This window comes from Mus caroli, chromosome 11, assembly GCF_900094665.2.
Source record: "Mus caroli chromosome 11, CAROLI_EIJ_v1.1, whole genome shotgun sequence".
Lineage (NCBI taxonomy): Eukaryota > Metazoa > Chordata > Mammalia > Rodentia > Muridae > Mus > Mus caroli.
The window spans coordinates 28,815,004-28,833,940 of NC_034580.1; the positions used below are offsets into that span (position 1 = coordinate 28,815,004).

Consider the following 18,937-nt stretch of genomic DNA (forward strand, 5'->3'; position numbering starts at 1 on the left):
TGAGGCCTACCTGCTTGGCCTTTATACAGTGTCAGCCTTGCTTTAAAGGCACCCCAGGTCCAGTAAGCTCAGCCAGCTCTGGTCACAAATGAACCTGAATTATTTGGAAATAGTATCCTTGGCTCCTCTCACAGAAAGTTAAGGGACGCTTGTGCTCTAAGTGATGAATTGTCCAGAATATTTAAAAACTCTTGCACTGAATGTAGTATCTAAGGAAAAACACAACCTAGCTTCACTGTTCTTTCAATATTCTCCATTACCAACCTTACCCCTACTTCTCAAAACATTCATTTTAATCATGGCTTATTGGGGAAAGAATTACCTGCCAGTCTCCCAGCTTAGGAGAAGGTCAAGCAAGAATGAAACTTCAGGATTAATTAATTGAGAGTTCTGCATGCAGTGTGTCTATTCTGAATGTTATAGCACACATCACTAGGAAAACAGTTTTATTTTCCAGGGTTGAAATAAATTATAATAAATTATTCATTTCAATGGCAGAGATGTACTGGAGAGCAACAGCAGGAGAATTGACTACACTACACTGCCAGGCTCAACCCTGAATCTTCATTATCCATCGGAAACTTTTACACATAGTAAATCATATTTCAAGTGGCTGCAGATCTCATAGAGCAGCTCGCCACATTAAAATAAACCAGAAAACCTGGGGTACTGGAGGCTGCGGGGCGTGCTGCTCAGCACGATCTGGGTTGGTCTTCTCTCTCTTCTCTCCCCCTCTCAGTCTCCCCCACCCTCCCTCGACTCCTTGCCAACACCAAACAGCATTTGATTCAATGTCATGTTAAAATTAAGCCTTCCCAGTCAAAACCACCATCTGCATTTCCTGTAGAAAGGAATGTTAAGAAGATCTGTGTGCTCTGTAACGTCACTCCTCCTAGTTTTCCTTCAAGTGATACATGTCTAGCTCATAGTAGGATCTAAATGACTAACATGGACCCATATCTGAGAACTCCTAATGTCCTACAGCAGCCTCTGATCAAAGGTATCTATAGTGGCGTGAGAGCCTAGTGAAGACTCATGTGCTTGAGTGCCTACAGAGGCCAGCCTAGCTGCACTGGACAGGTGCGGCTGAGCACGAACAGCGGCACACAGCTGCATCCAGGGCAGTGAGTGCTTAGCATGTTTGAAGGATGAACAGCCTTGTATGGAAGGGATGGCACAAGGCAGAGCTAGGGTGAGGTGCAGACCCTCACCAGGGCCAGGCTACATAAGATCTTTTATGCATGCTAAATGCAGATGGGCATTTGGGCCAGCACATGGAGAGTAGTTATCAGCTGGGGTCTGCCATACAGAGCAGGAGCTAACCTTGCTGTGGAGAAACTGCAGAGGCCAGGCTCCCAGCTTGTCCTGTGAGAGCTCACTGACAAGACAGTAAAGATGAACAAGACTGCATCAGCAGCCAGAATGGTCAGGATCCTCAACTCATGTTCTGAGAAAGAAAACTGGAACCCGAAACCACAGATAGATTCAGAACATAAGAACAGGTGCCCAGATTCAAGACTCTATAATAGAGAGCAGCAGCCAGACAGCCGAAATGCTGCTTCTTATGCAGGTGTTCGGGGCTAATATCTAATTTGAGCAGGATCACATTTCTCTATCTTCTGTGCATGTGGCCTGAGGAACAGCACTCAGTAATGACAGCCACTCCCTGCCTTGGATCATCCATACACATCACCAATGGAACCAGCAGCACTGAAGCTCAGGCACACAGGGCCACAATGACTTCAGCGCTGGCGCAGGCCAGCTCAAGGTCAAAAGGAGTGAGAAAAACAGGCTACTTTCTGATGTCACCACAACACTGCCCAGTGAGTATCATATGTCACAACACAACAATATAAACAGAATGGCACGAGGGCCTTCCTGGTAGTTATCAAGGCAGCGAGTGCTAGTTCATCACACATCTGTCATCCCCATAGAAGGAGGCTCAGCATCTCACTGCTCATCCGACGGGACAGTCTTCCTGTTTCCTGAAGAGATTCGGTTAGATGGCCCCAAAGATTTCCAGTTACTAGTGAAGGATTATGTTACTTATTTTAAAAATGTTTTCCTATGGGAAAAATGTGTTTTTGTGGACAACTCATGGGGCCACCTCAAAAGCATTTTTCATTAAGAGTTAAGCCTAGCATTTCCATTGTGTATGCATGTACACAGTATGTACATAGCCTAGCATTTACTGTGGGGGCACTCTGGTTTTTCAGAAATGAGTCCCCTCATTATTGATATTTTCACATCAAAATACAATTATATAACTCCCTTGCCTTTCCCTTCACACATCCCCCTTCCTGCTCCATGCTGCCTCCCCTTTGCTAAGTCTCAAATTCACACAGACACATACACTATGCTACCTAAATATATGAAAACAACCTGCTCAGGACTATACTGCTACCTCTGTGTAAATGACTTCAGAGCTGAATACTTGGTGGTAGATAACCAGCAGGGGTGGGTGGGAGTTCCCCGAGGGACACTATCTCATCTGCTCTCGGCATCCCTTACTTGCTTGTAGTTCTTTGTTTACTGCTGGGTCCCTGTAAGATTTCACTATTCATGTTAGCGTGTCTATTGCTGTCATCCTGCATCTCCTAGAAATGTTAAGGAAGCTACATTCATGTGCAACATGGCTGCCTAAGTAGGACATGAGCTAGGAGGGATTTATTTACAGTTGTCTGATAACATGGAATGGACTGGCCAAGACATGGGGAGAATGCTCAAAGATGTTAAGAGCTGGAAGTTCTTTCTCCCCCAGTAAAATGCATGGGCCCAATGCATGAGAGAAACCAAGAGTGCTGAGCCTGCTTCCTTGGTTTACTTCACATTTGCTGATACATACCTTGACCAGGCTCTGACCCAGGTCCTGGGGACAGAGGTGAGCAAGGCAGTGCCAGTTCTCAAAGAGCTTGCAGCCAAGTGAGGAGAAGATCCACAGTGCAGTACACTAAATGCTGCAAACAAGCCCACACTGGAGGCTTTGAGAGGCCAGAGGATTCCCAATTGTGCCAGGGTCTGGGTGGGGCAGGCAAGGGAGGCTTAGAGAGGGGGCATTTGATCTGCTATAGAGAAGGAGCAGTTTGACCTGTCAGGAGAGAGGGGTGTGAGTACAAACGTGCACAGCAGTGTTGGGCAATAGGGGCTGCCTGCAGGACTGTGCAGGGAGTGTAGGGGAGGCTGCTCAGGGGTTGTATCTTGTCAAAGGTCTAGTGATGTTTGCAAGAGAAAGTAGCTTTCTATTCTGTATGAAATGAATGTCATTACAAGACAATGGTAATCTCTCTGGCTGTGGTACAGTACGAACCACTGACAACCATTCCTCTATGGGTTCTCAGCCTGTGGGACATCTGGGCTATCTCATTTCTCCCAAGCAGCAGCAGTTTCCTCCTATTCTCAGATGGGGAGGCCACAGGCAGAAGGTCACTTGCTTGGCTGCTGTGCCCCAGTTAGGACACGCTCATCATCTGCTACCTTGCTGGCTCTGCTGCCAGCACCCTGAGGAAGGGCACTGACATTATTTCCTTTGGCCCACAGCACATAACCTAATAGTGTCCCTTGTCAGGAATGGTTCTTCTTGTCAGGAAGCTTTTTATTGATGTTCAACCTTCATCTTGCCTTTCTTAATATTATCCCATTATGCCAATACTCCATTGTGCCATGCTAAGTAATTCCCTTTCCTCCTGGCATTTACATCTTCCAAGTATTTATAGACTTATCAAATGCCCCATTTAGTTGTCACTTAGGCAAGCTATACATATTTAGCTTCTTTAATCTGGCCCCATAAGCCAGCCCTTCCATTCTCCTAAATCACTTGAGTTACTTCCCTCCAGATTTCTGTCAATTTGTCTCCTGCCTCTCTCTAATGCAGGGGAGCCCAGGAGAGCAGTGTGGAGTGGGGAGGGAAGGCTTTCTTCATCTGTGGGGTAAGAGCACATTATGCACCTGGAATGGAACTTCCACAGTTTCGAAAACAGGCTGGGCCTCTGTGGGGATGATGGCTCCTTCGTCTCTACAAAGCTATCACCTGCACATGTCACCACTATTTAACCACAAGCTCTATAGCACGCACAGAGCGCCTGCTGTATACACATGGAATGCCTGCTGTATACAGGTATTGTTCTGCAGGATTTTCCTTCTTTCCCCTTCCTTTTTGTTTCTTACACTTAGTCACTGTTCAAAGAATCACTGGCCTCTCATTATGTGTTGACTACTTCTGGTATAGAACTGAATAAAACTGGGTCTTGCATTAGTTAGCTTCCTATCACTGTGACCAAACTGCTCTGACACAAACAACTTAACGCAACAATGACTTATATCGGCTCATGGCCAGGGGGCTCAGTTGATGGTGTCTTGGCTTCTGGGCCTGGGCAGAACACCACATGGTTCAGGGGGTTTCTATCTCACAGTGGTCAGGAAACAGAGAGACAGGGATGGGCCAGGCGTTAAGACATATCCAAGGACCGCTTGTGACCTATTTCCTGCAGCTAGGTCTTACCTGCTAAATGTCTTAGAACCCCTAAAATAATGCTGCCATCTGGGAATAAGCAGTGAGCACATGGCCCTGTGGAGGCCATTTCAGAGTCACCATAACAGGCCTTAAGGAGCTCATGTATTTATTAATCTCTTATTGTCCACCCATCAAGCTGTTCCTTCTAATCTTGGAAAAATCATCCCGAATGCACTTATCTCTAATTGCTGCTGAGTGGAGCCACTGTGTTCCATCTGAACTGAGAGGCCACGTTAAGTATGGGCATTAACAGAGAGCTCTTGCTTTTGGTGTTCCTTATGGTCGCCCAAGCCACCTTTCTTCAAGTCTGGCACTTTCTATTGCTATCTTTCATGGTGGTGTATTATTTTACATTCCCGGCTCACAGGACCACCAGGAAGTATATACAGAGGTGTTTACTTATCTCTGGTCCCAATGTGATGGAGGACGTCGAGGGAACAATGGAATGAGAGACTCTAAGACTTGAGTCTTGGGGTGTCTAGGCTATGAGTCGCTTAGCTAACTGGTCCCAGAAGCCAATTCAGCTATGCTAGAAGTCCTCCTCTGTAGAATGGTGCGGTCCTACAGGTCACACAGCATGTAAGTCTTTACTAAGTAGAGCATTTTCAAAGAAAAGGCTTTAAATGAAGATGGAATTTCAGGAGCCCACGCCCGTATGGTATATCCCACAAGCATGACAAGGCATATAGAACTCATGGGCCCCTGGGTTCTGATGGTTGGTTGCACAAGTACATGGGGCATGCTTAAGCAATGACAGGTGACCAGCCTGCAGACAAACAAGGCTTGCTGCTGGTTGAACTGCCTCAGAGTTAACAGGCAAATGTGTAGGAAAGTTAGCTTCACATTCTTACCATAGGGATGTGCTTCAGGAGTCACAGAAAAACCTGCAAGTATCACTACATAACCCAAGAAGGTCTTGACTGGTCAAACTGGGTGAGATCTAGGGACCAGCAATCTTAGCTCTTATTTAGACCATTAGTCTGAGATCTACTATTTTAATGACACACCTAAGGAAAGCGAATTTTGAAGGGGCTTATTTAGCTTACAGTTTTGCAGGTTTTCAGTCCTATACTGGATTCTACTGGTTTGCCTCTGGTGAGAACCTGATGTTTAATGGTACCACTTAGTAGGCACACACAGAGGAGGGAAGCACATCTCAAGCCAGAAAACAGGGTGGGAGGACCAGGCTTTTTTGGTAATCTCTCCCTTTATTTCAGTATTGCCACTCTGGGAATGTAGTTTCTTTTTTTCTTTTTTCTTTTTTTTAAAGATTTATTTATTTATTATATGTAAGTACACTGTAGCTGTCTTCAGACACTCCAGAAGAGGGCGCCAGATCTCATTACGGATGGTTGTGAGCCACCATGTGGTTGCTGGGGTTTGAACTCTGGACCTTCGGAAGAGCAGTCGGGTGCTCTTACCCACTGAGCCATCTCACCAGCCCCGGGAATGTAGTTTCTAATCACAAGACCCCATGTGGGACCACGGTGTCTGGCAGCACTACCACTGGCTGTGCAACTTTGAACAAGTTATTTCAACTCTGAGTCTCTGCACATTTCCTCCACTAGTTCACTCTTTTTTGCTGTTTTTTTTTTTTTTTTTTTTTNTTTTTTTTTTTTTTTTTTAGATTTATTTTATATATGTGAGTACACTGTGGCTGTCTTCAGACACACAAAAAGAAGGCACTGATCCCATTACAGATAGTTGTGAGCCACCATGTGGTTGCTGGGAATTGAACTTAGGGCCTCTAGAAGAGTGGTCAGTCCTCTAAACCACTGAGCCATCTCTCCAGCCCCCACTAGTTTACTCTTGATGTACCAATCCTCCCCCAACTTTTCTTTTTCCTTTTTTTTTTTTGTTATTTTGAGAGAAGGTTTCTCTGTTTAATCGTCCTGCCTGTCCTGGAACTCACTCTGTAGAACAGGCTGGCTGTGAACTCAGAGATCCACCAGTCTCTCCCTCTCAAGTGTTGGCATTAAAGGTGTGCACCACCACCACCTGGTTGATGCATGGCTATTTTTATGTTTAAAGAACCCACGCCCATTACTGCTGTTATGAGAGTTACAGTAGATTTCAGGTATGATGGTACTGTCTTAGTGAGTAGATTTATGGTATTTCTTTTCTTTTCTTTTTAATATTTATTTTATGTATGCGAGTACACTGTAGCTCAAAGATTTTATTTATTATTATAAGTACACTGTAGCTGTCTTCAGACGCACCAGGAGAGGGCATCAGATCTCATTACAGGTGGTTGTGAGCCACCATGTGGTTGCTGGGATTTGAACTCAGGACCTTTGGAAGAACAGTTAGTGCTCTTACCCGCTGAGCCATCTCTCCAGCCCATGGCATTTATTTTCATTCATCTTATTTCCTTCCCCTCAGTCCAGTGAATATGACTTTGAGAATGCGTATCACAGAAAAAACTCTCAAAGGGCAAAGCACACAGACAACATGCCTGCAGTCCTTGATCAATATGCCTGATGTTACAGACTTCAAATTACATGGTCTTATAAGAGAAGTCTTAAGCTGAGATGCACATTGGAAGAATATGTTTCTAAATAGCACGTGATTTCTCAAGGGCAAACCTAGGTTAGTGGTAGCCATGCCTCAAACGTGAAGTCACATTCTCTGCTGACTATATTGTGTTAAGTGAGTCCATATTCATTTGCTTAGTGGGTCCTCAGAGCTCTCTATTTAAGTCAAGAAACTTTAACATGTGAGGATCTTAGGTCTACAATGTGTTGTTTCCCGACTAGGTCTTTCCTTGGAGAACCTCTTAGGGCATCTGCCTCCTCCTCTCCTTGTAGAGCAGCTGCCTCTCTAAGCTTAAGGAATGGATGCTTTGCCCTTTGAGTATTTTAATGTTCAGCTTATGTGAGTCTTGAAGGTTGACCATCATCCAAGTGCCAGCTTCTAAATCTGTGAAGGAAGAGCAGGGGATGCAGCTCAGCAGCAGGGAGACTGCCTAGCATGTATGGGGCTCTGGGTTTGACCCTAGCAATGCAAACAAATCAACAAATCAACTCAGTAGAGATGTTAAGTAACTCAGGTTGGGTCAAGTGTCCACAGCTTATGGTACACATCTTTAGTCCTAGCCCGCAAGAAGCGGAAGCAGGTGGATCTCTGAGTTCGAGGCCAGCCTGGCCTACAGAGTGAGCTCCAGGACAGCCAGGGCTACAGAGAAACCCTGTCTTGAACCATGCACCCTCAAAGGGGGAAGGACTCCTCAGCTCAGCCGGAAGAGTACAAGCTCTGCTGCGTCTAAATCTGCACTGATTTCTTCTTCTTCTTTTTTCTTTTCTTTTCTTTCTTTCTTTTTTTGGTTTTTCGAGACAGGGTTTCTCTGTATAGCCCTGGCTGTCCTGGAACTCACTCTGTAGACCAGGCTGACTTCTTTAGACTATTAAATGGTTATACAAGTACTTCAGAGATAAGAGGGTTAAGTAGAATCATGTGCAAGCACACATGTGAATCCCACACATACCCAACCCTTGTGTGTGTCTGCCTCACACTCAGCACAGACTGGCATTGTTTCTACCCCATTTACACTGTGCTCATTCCTTAGCACATTTTTCTAATGGTCAGAGACACTCCTTCCACAGTGATGTTTTAGGTCCCAGCAAGCCCAGAGAACACAGGGCGCTGCAGGGTGGTAACAGGGTCAGTCAGATCTTCAAGAAGAAGCTGCATGGCTCTACTGTGGGTGATGGACGGGGGGAGTAGCGAGATGATGTTAGGTGTAACCTCTGTATTTCAGAGAAGTACTGCTCAGAGTGGGAGCTTACACTTGCATAAAGACTTGATGTAGTTTTCTTTGTGAAATATGTATGAATGCTGCTCTTACCATGAAACCCACATGTCCTCTACAGTGCTTTTATTTTACGAGAAACCTTAAAAACAAACAACGAGGATGAAAAATCACTGTCAGTCAACAGACAAAGCCATCCTGTTTGAAGAGTTTGTTTAAAACCTTGCCAGAGTTTGTGTCAGCACTTAACCTATGGAAAATCTCTATAGTGACTGATTTTTTGCAGAGGTTTTAAAAAAGGATATAGTCACTGAGTTCTTTCTATTTTTTAATTTACACAGATAGTCAATTACACTCATCACTATCAATGAAGAGGCTAAAAACCATCTTACTTGCCAGAATGGGGGAAGAGGCTATTACAGAGCATGCCTAATTATCATCGGTCTAAGTGTGTATAAAGCTGTGCATTTTCCCTCACAAAATACTCCTCCTCCCTGCCTTATATGAGCGTGGAGGAAAAGGAGCGGCTGCTTCCACTTCGCACAACCCCTTCACTATTCTGAGAACATTTGCTGCAGACTGGTCGCAGAACTGACTGTGCTAAACTGTAGATAAAAGAATGATGACAGATTGCAGTCACTTTAATTCATAAAGAAAGCATTCGGAGCCCCTGGGAATGTCAAAGCCAGCCACTGGCACCCAGCGATTCCATGCTAAGGCACAAGAGACATTATCTTTTTTCAGTTTAAAGACAAAGGCTAATGGCTGGCTTGTTTATTCCAATTTCTTCTTTATGAAGAGCTGACTGTTTTCCTTCCTTCCTATCCCTTTCCTTCCTTTTTTCTCCTTCTAAGGATTCTTGGAAAGCATAATTCTCCTATTCTATAAACACACAAACAAAACTGTAAAATGACATCATTCTATTTTCATTTAATTACTTCTGAAATGCTTTCTATTTAATATTCATTACTCAAAAGCTAATTTAAAAGAGAAAGGGATGTGACTTATTCAAAAAGATGTACTGTCATTCACAGCAATAGTTATCTAATATACAGAAGTTAATAAAGCAGATTAATCTACAAGTCCCTTTAAGCCATTCTTGAGTTTTGAACAACTGCCTCTTTGACCTTTCACCTTCATGCTGTGCACCAGTAGCAGGTGCCAGCTGTACAGAAATTATGGCTGCTGTGTTTGGAAGCAAAATCTTTTCTTACTTTGCTTCTGACCAGCAGCTGACCCTGTTGGAGCGATTGTTTCTGGTGCCGGCCTAAAGGCTACATAAACCAGTAGCAGATAAACAAAAGGCTACATAGACCAGCTGCCTTGCCTAAGGGTACCATCCTGGGCTGACACCTCCACTCCTTCTCTAGCATCCCAAATTGCTCCTTGTTTGCTTCCATACATGCATTTCATCCTTGTTATTTGGTGTGAGGGGTAGGGGTAAGAGACCCCTCCCGTTTGAACTTGACTTTTGAGTATTCCATGTCAAACTGTGCCATTATAATGCTAATATAGGCCTGATTTAGCAACTTTAATAAGAGGCTAAACCCTCTTGTAATTAGATAATAAAATTTTATTATGTATTTTAATATTAAAAGTCTTAAAATCAGACTCTTCAAATCATATACTGGTACAAAACTAAGGCCCTTAAATGTCGTTTCCTCGGAAAACAAGAACCTGCAAAAACACCATGGCTTATTTTTCATTCTCTGAAATGTAAACACGGAATTCCTACGTGGTGGCGGTGCAAGCTCCAACACTCTTAATTATGTGCAGGGAAGAATGGATCTATTCGCGTATGAAGCACACTGTACCATTTCCAGCAACAGCATGAGATGATTTTGACAGTTATTTCGTGGATACAAATTACACAAGTATAAAAACAATCCCCATAATGATTAAATGCAGTTATGTACATAGGAGAATACCAGTGCAAATGGTAACATATTTAAATGGTTTTCCTTCATTAAAAAAATTATATATGATATTAAACCATCAATCACTGCGGAGGCACAGGAGTTTAAATGTACTGTCACTGGCTGAAATAAATGACTTGGAGACTGGATTCTGGCTCGCTCAATATGGTCTCTTTGCTGTTGCTTAGTCACCCAACTCTCTGCTGGCTTGGGCTACATCTGGTGGATTCCATTCCTTTCAATTAATAAGGCAAGTTATGCTATCAATGGATTGCATCCTTCCACTGTGCTTAGAGGTGAGAACACACATCCTCATGGGGTGGGAGCCCTCTCTGCTCTGTTAACTTGAACAATATTGGCAGTGCTTCTTCCTTCCCTGACCCACATGTAGACCTGACGTTTTCCCTGCAGTTTCAGAAGGGCTATTTTATATTGAGGTAGAATCTTGGCATTGCCATTTGGCTTATTCAAATTATTATTTGGTAGTGTACGACAATTATAGACTTACAGTTAAAAATGATGCCCATAGACTGTGATTTGGAAAATTATTATTTTGGGTATTTCTTTTATAGATGCCCACGGGCCATTGTAAAGAATCACACTGTGTGGAGGCCTGGACAGGTGTCAAGATATACGAGATCTTTGAGAGGCAAGGTGGCACACCATAAAAGTGACTGTTATAGTTACATTAATATGATGACATCTATATTGCAGCTTAAATAGTTACTCAACAAGTATGCCTAACAACCAAAATCAAAGTAGCAGACATACTTAAGAAAAAGATTAAGACAATAGCTATTCTTCTAAAAGAAAACATGACTTAGTCTAAAGGAACAGGTAATTCTATATTACAGGTAAAATATCATTTTAATAAAAATTACTAGCTTTTACTATTAAAATTCTATCTATCTATCATCCATTGATCTGTGCACACGCACACACCATTGCACATACGTGAAGACGAGAGGACAATATGTAGAAGTCTGTTCTTCCAGCACGTGAATCCCTGGGATCAAAGAACAGCCATAGTGGTAAGAACCCTTACCCCTGAACCGTCTCACAGGTCCCGACATTTCTATTTTTGAAAATTAAAACATGGACTTTACCAACTTGTCTTAGGTGGCAATACTCACATGTTTTCTTTGTGTGTGTGTGTGTCTGCATGTGTGTGCAAAAGTCAGAGGTCAACCTTGGTTGTTAATTATCGAGGTGTTAAACAGCCTGCCTTTTTGAGATAGGGTCTCTCATTGGTTTGAAACCAGCCAAATAGGCTAGGCTGGCTAGGAATTAAACCCCAGGGCCCTGCCTTTGTCCAGTGCTGTGGTTGCAAGCATGAGGCGAGACACGCTCTTTATTGACTGAGCCTTCTCTCCAGCCAGAGTCCTTCATTCGTTAAAGGTTTATTCCCTCTTGAACTTAAACAATTATTTTATTATACAGGTGTTTTGCCTGTATATATTTCTGTGTACCATGTAAGTGCAATGTCCACAGAGGCCAGGAGATCCTCTGGAACTGGAGTTACAGACTGTTGTGAGCTGCCATGTAGGTGCTAGGACTTAAATTTAGGACCTCTGGAAGTGCAGCTAGTGCTCTTAAACTCTTAGCCATTTCTCCAGCTTCCCTCTTTCTTAGACTTTTATTGCCTTGTTGTTACCTAGATGTTTTGGCTTAGTCCTGGCCTTCTTATTTAACTTTATTCTTAGTAGTTAGATCTCTCTCTATCTCTCCCCTCCCTTCCTCTCTCTCCCTTTCTTTCTTCTCACAGATAGAGAACACTCTTGATTTTTGTCTCAAACAAACCTGGTAATAAAAAAGCAAAATAGGATAAGGAAAACCAAAATAACTATATTAAAAGAGAACAAATCAAAAGTGCTCAAAAATTATGGAAAAAAAATCAGATTACAACGCCATCTAAGGCAGTGCTATGGGACTGAGCTGCGAGGCACAGTCCACACTGTGCACTCCACACTGGAAGGCTCAGCTCTACCTGTTCTTATAGTCCCAGACTGTACAGATAAGAAACTGAGACCCACACTCACACACAGGGTCCACTGACTGTTCTGATTTTTTTTCCCTCTTCATTGTTTTGTTTTTAATTAGTAGTCAGTGGGCAATACTAAGAGACACAAATCTCTGCATTGCTTTAGGACAAATTCCAATGTGTCTGGGAAGGCAATGGCTAGCTAGTTTTTGGAGATGTAATGACTGCTCTTCCAAAGGTCCCGAGTTCAAATCCCAGCAACCACATGGTGGCTCACAACCATCTGTAATGAGATCTGATGCCCTCTTCCTTATGTATAATAATAAAAAATAAATCTTTAAAAAAATAGAAAAGATTAAGGAAAGAAAAGAAACTTCAAAATAACCTCAAAGATATTATAGGTAAAGTCACAAAGATCCCCACTCACCCCTAGGCAGTCACACTATCTGACTCATTTCTTCAGGAAACATGTGCTAAGTTTTACACCCTCCTCACCTACCTACAGAATTAGTGAAGGCATTGGGTGTACAATAAAAAGGGAGAGGAAGCTCAGCTCTGTCTCAGAGATGATACTGGAGCCACTGAGCCTTGTTTTTTCCCCCACCAGCTGGTTGAAAAACTCCCTTGTCCTTGTACACTACCTCTTTGGGCTATTGTCCGTCTACTTTGTCCCAACTGCAGTACATAGTTGGGTTACAGAGATGGTTTGATGGTTCAGAGCCCTTGCTGCTCTTGCAGAGAACCCAAGTTCTGTTCCCAGCACCCATGTTAGGCCCAGGGAACCCAGTGCACTCTTCTGGCCTCTACAGGCACTGCATTCATGTGCAAACACACAAACACCTAGATACACACCTAATGCTTTGTTTTCTAAAAGGATGACCACTCTAAATCATTCTACCTTGTGATGACCCAGTGGGACTTACAGTGTTCAAAACACAGTATGATAGGGGAGGGCCACCAGCTGTGGGAGCAGATATTTGTGGTGAGTCCATCAACCCTGGGGTTAGAGAGACCGCTGGAAACATCTTAGTTCTTCAGCAAGGGGAACAAGAGAGTGTGATTGTGGGCACATGATAAAAATGCATTATAGACCTGTACAAAACTGTCATAATGAAAGCCATTGTTAGGGATAACTAATATCTACAAAGAGTGCAAAATAAAGACGCACAGGAGGGTTGAATGGTGCAGTCCTTCAGTTGCAGAACGTAACCATGGGAAATATACTTGACGTTTTCTACCTCAGTTCCTACATCTGTGAAATGCTGATGCTAAAAACTCACACAGAGACACTTGATGATGATGTCAGAAACCATACACAAGGAACTGAAGGCAGTGTCTGCACGTGGGCTTTGCGTGGGTCTGACATTTTGTTAGTATTGTTTTTTTTCCTAAAAAGAATACATAGTATATGCATAAATTTTCTATGAAAAGGACTAAGGTAACATCTATGAGTGCAGCTGCCACAAAAATCTAAGTAACTATTCTTGACTATTTGCCAAGTTATGGATGTTCCTCCAGCCTGTTTCAGTCTACTACCACGTTTTCAGGAATGAAGTCAAAACTCCAGCCAAAACTAGCTCGTTAAGTGGAGGGCACCTTTTTAAATTTTAAGGATCATGAGAAATACTTTCATTAGTATTAGAAAATATAGCTAATTACTTTTTAAAGAGTTAAATAAGAAACATGAGTGTATTTTATTTGTCTCAATGTTTTCTGTCCTTAGACACTTGCTAAGTAAGTCCACAGGCCAAAGCCTCCACACCAGTTAAACATGTGTCGGCACTTTCTCCTACTCAGTATTAAGGAATGGATTCTTAAGTATGAAGGATGTCTTGAATAGTATGTCAAAATGTTGAGCGATATCATTTCAGTCTAAATACGGAGATGAAAAAAAAGAGCAGATGATCTCCCTTTCGCTGTAATTCACTTTGGGATGCAAGTCATGAAGAGCACTATACAAAAGCAATTTTCATTGATTGACTGACTGATTGAGGAAAAGGCTGAATGTTCTTTTCGCTTACATCCCTACTGAAGTATGATTCTTATAGCTCTTGACAGCTCTTCACACCTTCTAGTTAAATGGTATGCTAGCAAACAAACAAATGAATACAAAAATAGATGAAATAAAAAGAAAAGAAGAGAAAGAAAAGCATATTTAGAACCTCTCTGCATTTTTAGTAGAGCTGATTTGAGCCAAATCGGGAGCTGGCCAAGGCTGGGAAAGAGACACCCAAGCCTAACTGCTCCAACTCTGGAGACTAGAATCTCAATGTAACTTATCAACATGCTAACCAGCACCCACTCAGTGACAGTGAAGCCATAGCTACTGTTCTTCTGAAGCACAAGGTGCTAGTGCTTTTTTTTTGTTTGTTTTTTTGTTTTTTTTTTTTCCGAGACAGGGTTTCTCTGTGTAGCCCTGGCTGTCCTGGAACTCACTCTGTAGACCAGGCTGGCCTCGAACTCAGAAATTCACCTGCCTCTGCCTCCCAAGTGCTGGGATTAAAGGCATGCGCCACCAACGCCCGGCCGTGCTAGTGCTTTTAAGGACATTCTATGCAGAGAGGATTCTGTATCAAGTGCCCTTAAAGTTTTAAAAGAATTCATCATGTCCCTCAATTTTACACTCACCTAATTTGAGCACAGCATTTTGTCTTTTCATATATCCAAATGAATGCTGATCTATTGGTTTTGAATGTAAACATGTAGCATGAATAGTAATTAAATAGAAAAAATCATATACAAATGTTATCTCTAAGTTCCTATGCAGTTCACTCTCACCTACTGCTAATCAGTGGTGATTAGCAATCTGAGCACTGCTACTGCTGGTCTCTTGTTAAGTTTTTAGTTTAAATATACTTGGGTAATTCTTCTCCCCTCATTTATGCAGTCTGGGTTTTACTCAGATGTTAAGTTGAAGCAACACTAGTAAGCGGACAATTCTTACGCAAACAGGCTAACTTAAATTCAATGACTCTTCACATCTAAGAAACTTTAATCCTTGAAAAGTCTGTCACGAACCGTGCAAGGTCTCTAGTCACATGACAGGCCATAACCAACACACTTCCATGAGAGGCATGTAGGATGTCTTTCTCTGGTTCCGGCACACAAATGGCTAGTCCCACCAGGTGCGGGCTCTCTGCGGAAGCCTGAGAAGATCCCTTCTGCAGCTGGGAACGGACACTCTCCATGCTAGTTATGCTTCTAGCCAAATATGTCCAGGGTGCGGGGAAACAGTTCAAACCAGTAAATAATTGCAGTATCACTGCATCCGTTTAGTTTAAAGAGCTGACAAACCCTCTCTAAACTCCAGGCACAATTAGTCATTAGGGTCTAGTTTTTCAGCACTGTTAAGCAATTTGTAACCCATTCCTTTTAATAGGGTTAGGCATTACTTAATGACACAGATGCCTTGAAAACTGAGACCTCAGTTATGAAGCAGCAACCTTGTTCATTACCTTCTGTGATAGGCAAATCATCTATAAAAACAGCATTTAATGGGCAGCCAATGAATAATCAATGGCTCACTTTTCATCTGAGTGTGAAAATGAGAATAATCTAATACAAGTCCCACTGGTGAGAGTCTGAATCTTGGGTCTGCCACTCTTCAGGGCTGATTTATAAGGTCTTGGAAAGCTGATGTAAACAGATGATCAATGGGCCCATCCCTGCTCATAATAACCCCCAACTGGCCCACTCCCTCCTTTCCAGGTCCAGCCCTCCAGGCTATTAGCTCTGTCCAGCTAATTCTTCCCACTACTCCTGCCTGCTGCTTTCACTCTGGCCATCCGTTCAGTCCAGCAGACTCAGAAGTAATTTTATACGCAGCAGAGAGCGGGTGGAATTGATTTTTCACTCAGTGCTCAGTTCCCATCTGAATAATTATCAATTTTACTGCCTCATAAAGGGAAGAGTCAAAATTTCAAATCAATTCAAAAGAGCTTTTGAGATGACAGAAACTGTGCATAAGAATAGAGGTCAAAGTTGTCAGTGACCTAAGGAGATGATGTCAGATATTAGTATACCCAATAGTTGACATCAGAGGCACTCAAGATGATATAACCTAGTGCTAATGCAAATCATATTTATGCTGACTACCAGAGACCAGTCATTAATATTTAAAGTGTTATCTGAAAGCTTACATCCCAAATAAATAGAATGTATTCCACTGCTTAATAAAGATATATCACTACTTAGTCATGTGCTGTAAAGTGAAAGGTTACCAAGTCTTATTAACACACAGAAATTACTTAAACCAACAAATGCATGGCGATTCTGAGTAAGGGCGCACTGGCTGATCTCCTGCACAGCCATCTTACTTGCTTGCAACCTATTGATTTTTGCTAAAATTTTCAACCAACTTTGAAGTGCCTGGCCACAGCTAAAGGGACAACACTGGACGATGGCTGACTTCGCACAGGAGTGACTCACTCGGTTGTGGACTTGTCCTTTATCATGGTAGGCTGGGCCTGATTCTAGCGTACCCTTGGGTATTTGTACCCTTCGATTCTCTCGCTAAGCCGGTAGACTCCTGTCTGTACCTGCACAGTAGTGCTTTGCAGGCAGCAGTGTGGGAGAAGTGCATCCTCACCATTACAGGGATGTGTGTTTTGCACAGGCAGCCATCTGGATAACTCTGACATGCCCTGACTCAGTGGTGTGAGCTGTGAGGATGTGAGCTTTGGAACTAAAGGGATCTGGGTTCAAATTCCAATTCCTTTACTTTCTGGTGAATACTCAGGCACCCAGTGTATTGATCTGTAAAACTGGGGACCATGACAGTCACATTTCTAGGCAGTTCTGGAGTTAAATAAGACTTCTGTTGGGCTGGAGAGATGGCTCAGTGGTTAAAAGCACTGACTGTTCTTTGGGAGGTCCTGAGTTCAAATCCCAGCAACCACATGGTGGCTCACAACCATCTGTAATGAGATGTGATGCCCTCTTCTGGTGTGTCTGAAGACAGCTACGGTGTACTTACATATAATAAATGAATAAATCTTCAAAAAAAAAAAAAGACTTCCTTCATAGTCCTCCCCTTCTGTGTGAGTTCCTATCATTTCTATGTTAACAGAGCTGGCTGATTAATTTCATCTTTACAAATCTTACTTGTTTTTGCATTTTGCACACATTAAATGAGGCATATCACTCAGATCCTGAAGAGCCCCACACCTCTAGTCCCATGCAGAGCCAGTCACCACTGGTACAGGCTGGAGTACATGACAGCCCTCATGTGCTCGCTCTCCGTAGAGAAGGCTGAGCTTCACTGACTTAGAGCATGCCATCATGAGTAACAGGTACCCATGGAGAAGCTAGAAATTGCACTGACCAGATCCTCAATGAATTCTAGTCTACTCATTTTTTTCAAACATTATCAATTAGTTGAACAGTTTCAGGGACATAGCAAATAGTAATGGGCCTGCAGTAATTAGCGCTTGTCTAGTTACTCAAAGTATGAATGAATTACACTCTTGTCATCTGTCAGCTGAAACGTCACCACACATAAGACTTTCCTAATTTCATTTAAGTACTAGCAAAGCCATCACAGTCGGAAGGAAGCCTCTTCTGGGCTTCCTGCTCTTGCTTCACCATGTCCGTGTGCAGTGATTTAGTGTGCAGACTAAGATGACAATAGAGTCAGGTGAAGTATTTACTTCTGCAAATCAGACGATTATGGATGTACCTGTGACAAAAGAAAGCTGAAAACAGTGTACCAGACATTTCCTAAATTCTGTAGAAGTAGAAACATCAATCGTAGTGATGGTATATCTGCAAAATGGCTTTATTCTTTTTGGAATATTCTTGGCATTTCATTTCTTCTCTATGTAGTTTCTCAGATTGGTGGAAGTGACCTATTTAAAATAATCATAAACTTGGACTTGGCCTGTGTTAGCCAGTTAGAAACCACAGCTGAAGACAAGGGAACTGCAGCACTATGACATATGACAAATGTGTGGGGACACTGCCTACTATCAGAACAGCAGGACTCCCTAATGTCTACAGAACAACTGCTCCTTACACTCTCAGGACTGGACACCTCCTAGCAGGCTGTCTGCAAGGAGCAGGAGCAGCAGGGCTGTTCCAGCAGCCAGGTCCTTCACGCTCTCCTCAGCAGGTGCTGCCCAGGGCCCAGGGAGGAGACTGAGGTCTTCTGCGCCACTCTTCTTGGCCTCAAAAGAACCACCCTCCGTGAATTCTGCAGTGAACTCAGCAGCATTGGGATTTTAATGGGTGGGTATCCTTGAAGTCAGCCTGTGCACTCTCCACTGTTCAGGAAAACTTTCAACAAGAATAATTGCTAAATACCTTGATAAATGCTCATATAAGACCAGAGGTAGGGTTGGCTTCTGGGAAACACTTTAAGTGAGGTTACCTGCTGCAGAACATCTGGGTTTTGTTGCATAAAATGTAACAGTCTCTGACCAGACTGCATAGCCTCTCTGCTTCGAAGTGGCTTCTTCCCTTCTTTTGCTATGTGCTTGAAGAGATAGGTGACCATGTAGTCTAAACTTGTACAGCAGCTGGAGGAGACCACTGTGTCTGTACAAACAATAAAAAACAATTCACTCCCGTTACTCAACTGTTTGCTTATTCGATACATTGTCTCTATTAAAAAGAGTTAGGATTTCAAAACACTCTGAAACCTAAATCCTTGAGAGAAGGGCTTTGGCTTCTTTCTCACTTTAAGCCTTGTGTCTATTACAGAGTCTTGCATAGAGAAACACTAGCAAGAAAATGATTCCTGGTCTGAACTGGACAGAAGTCCCCGTTGGGGACTTGAACACCCC

At 42.9% G+C, this 18,937-nt stretch overlaps 1 protein-coding gene across 2 annotated transcripts in view; it reads right to left on the bottom strand.

Moving 5' to 3' along the window:
• The window catches only part of Ranbp17 (RAN binding protein 17), a 308,796-nt gene that overhangs the window by 12,667 nt on the left and 277,192 nt on the right, over positions 1-18,937 (bottom strand). Inside the window, exon 25 of one of the 2 annotated variants that reach the window (XM_021175823.2) lies at positions 18,523-18,689. In XM_021175823.2, the coding sequence (XP_021031482.1) occupies positions 18,523-18,689 (167 nt within the window). Of the gene's footprint in view, positions 1-18,522; positions 18,690-18,937 lie in introns of those variants that run through there. The other variant, XM_021175825.2, reaches the window with a different exon arrangement.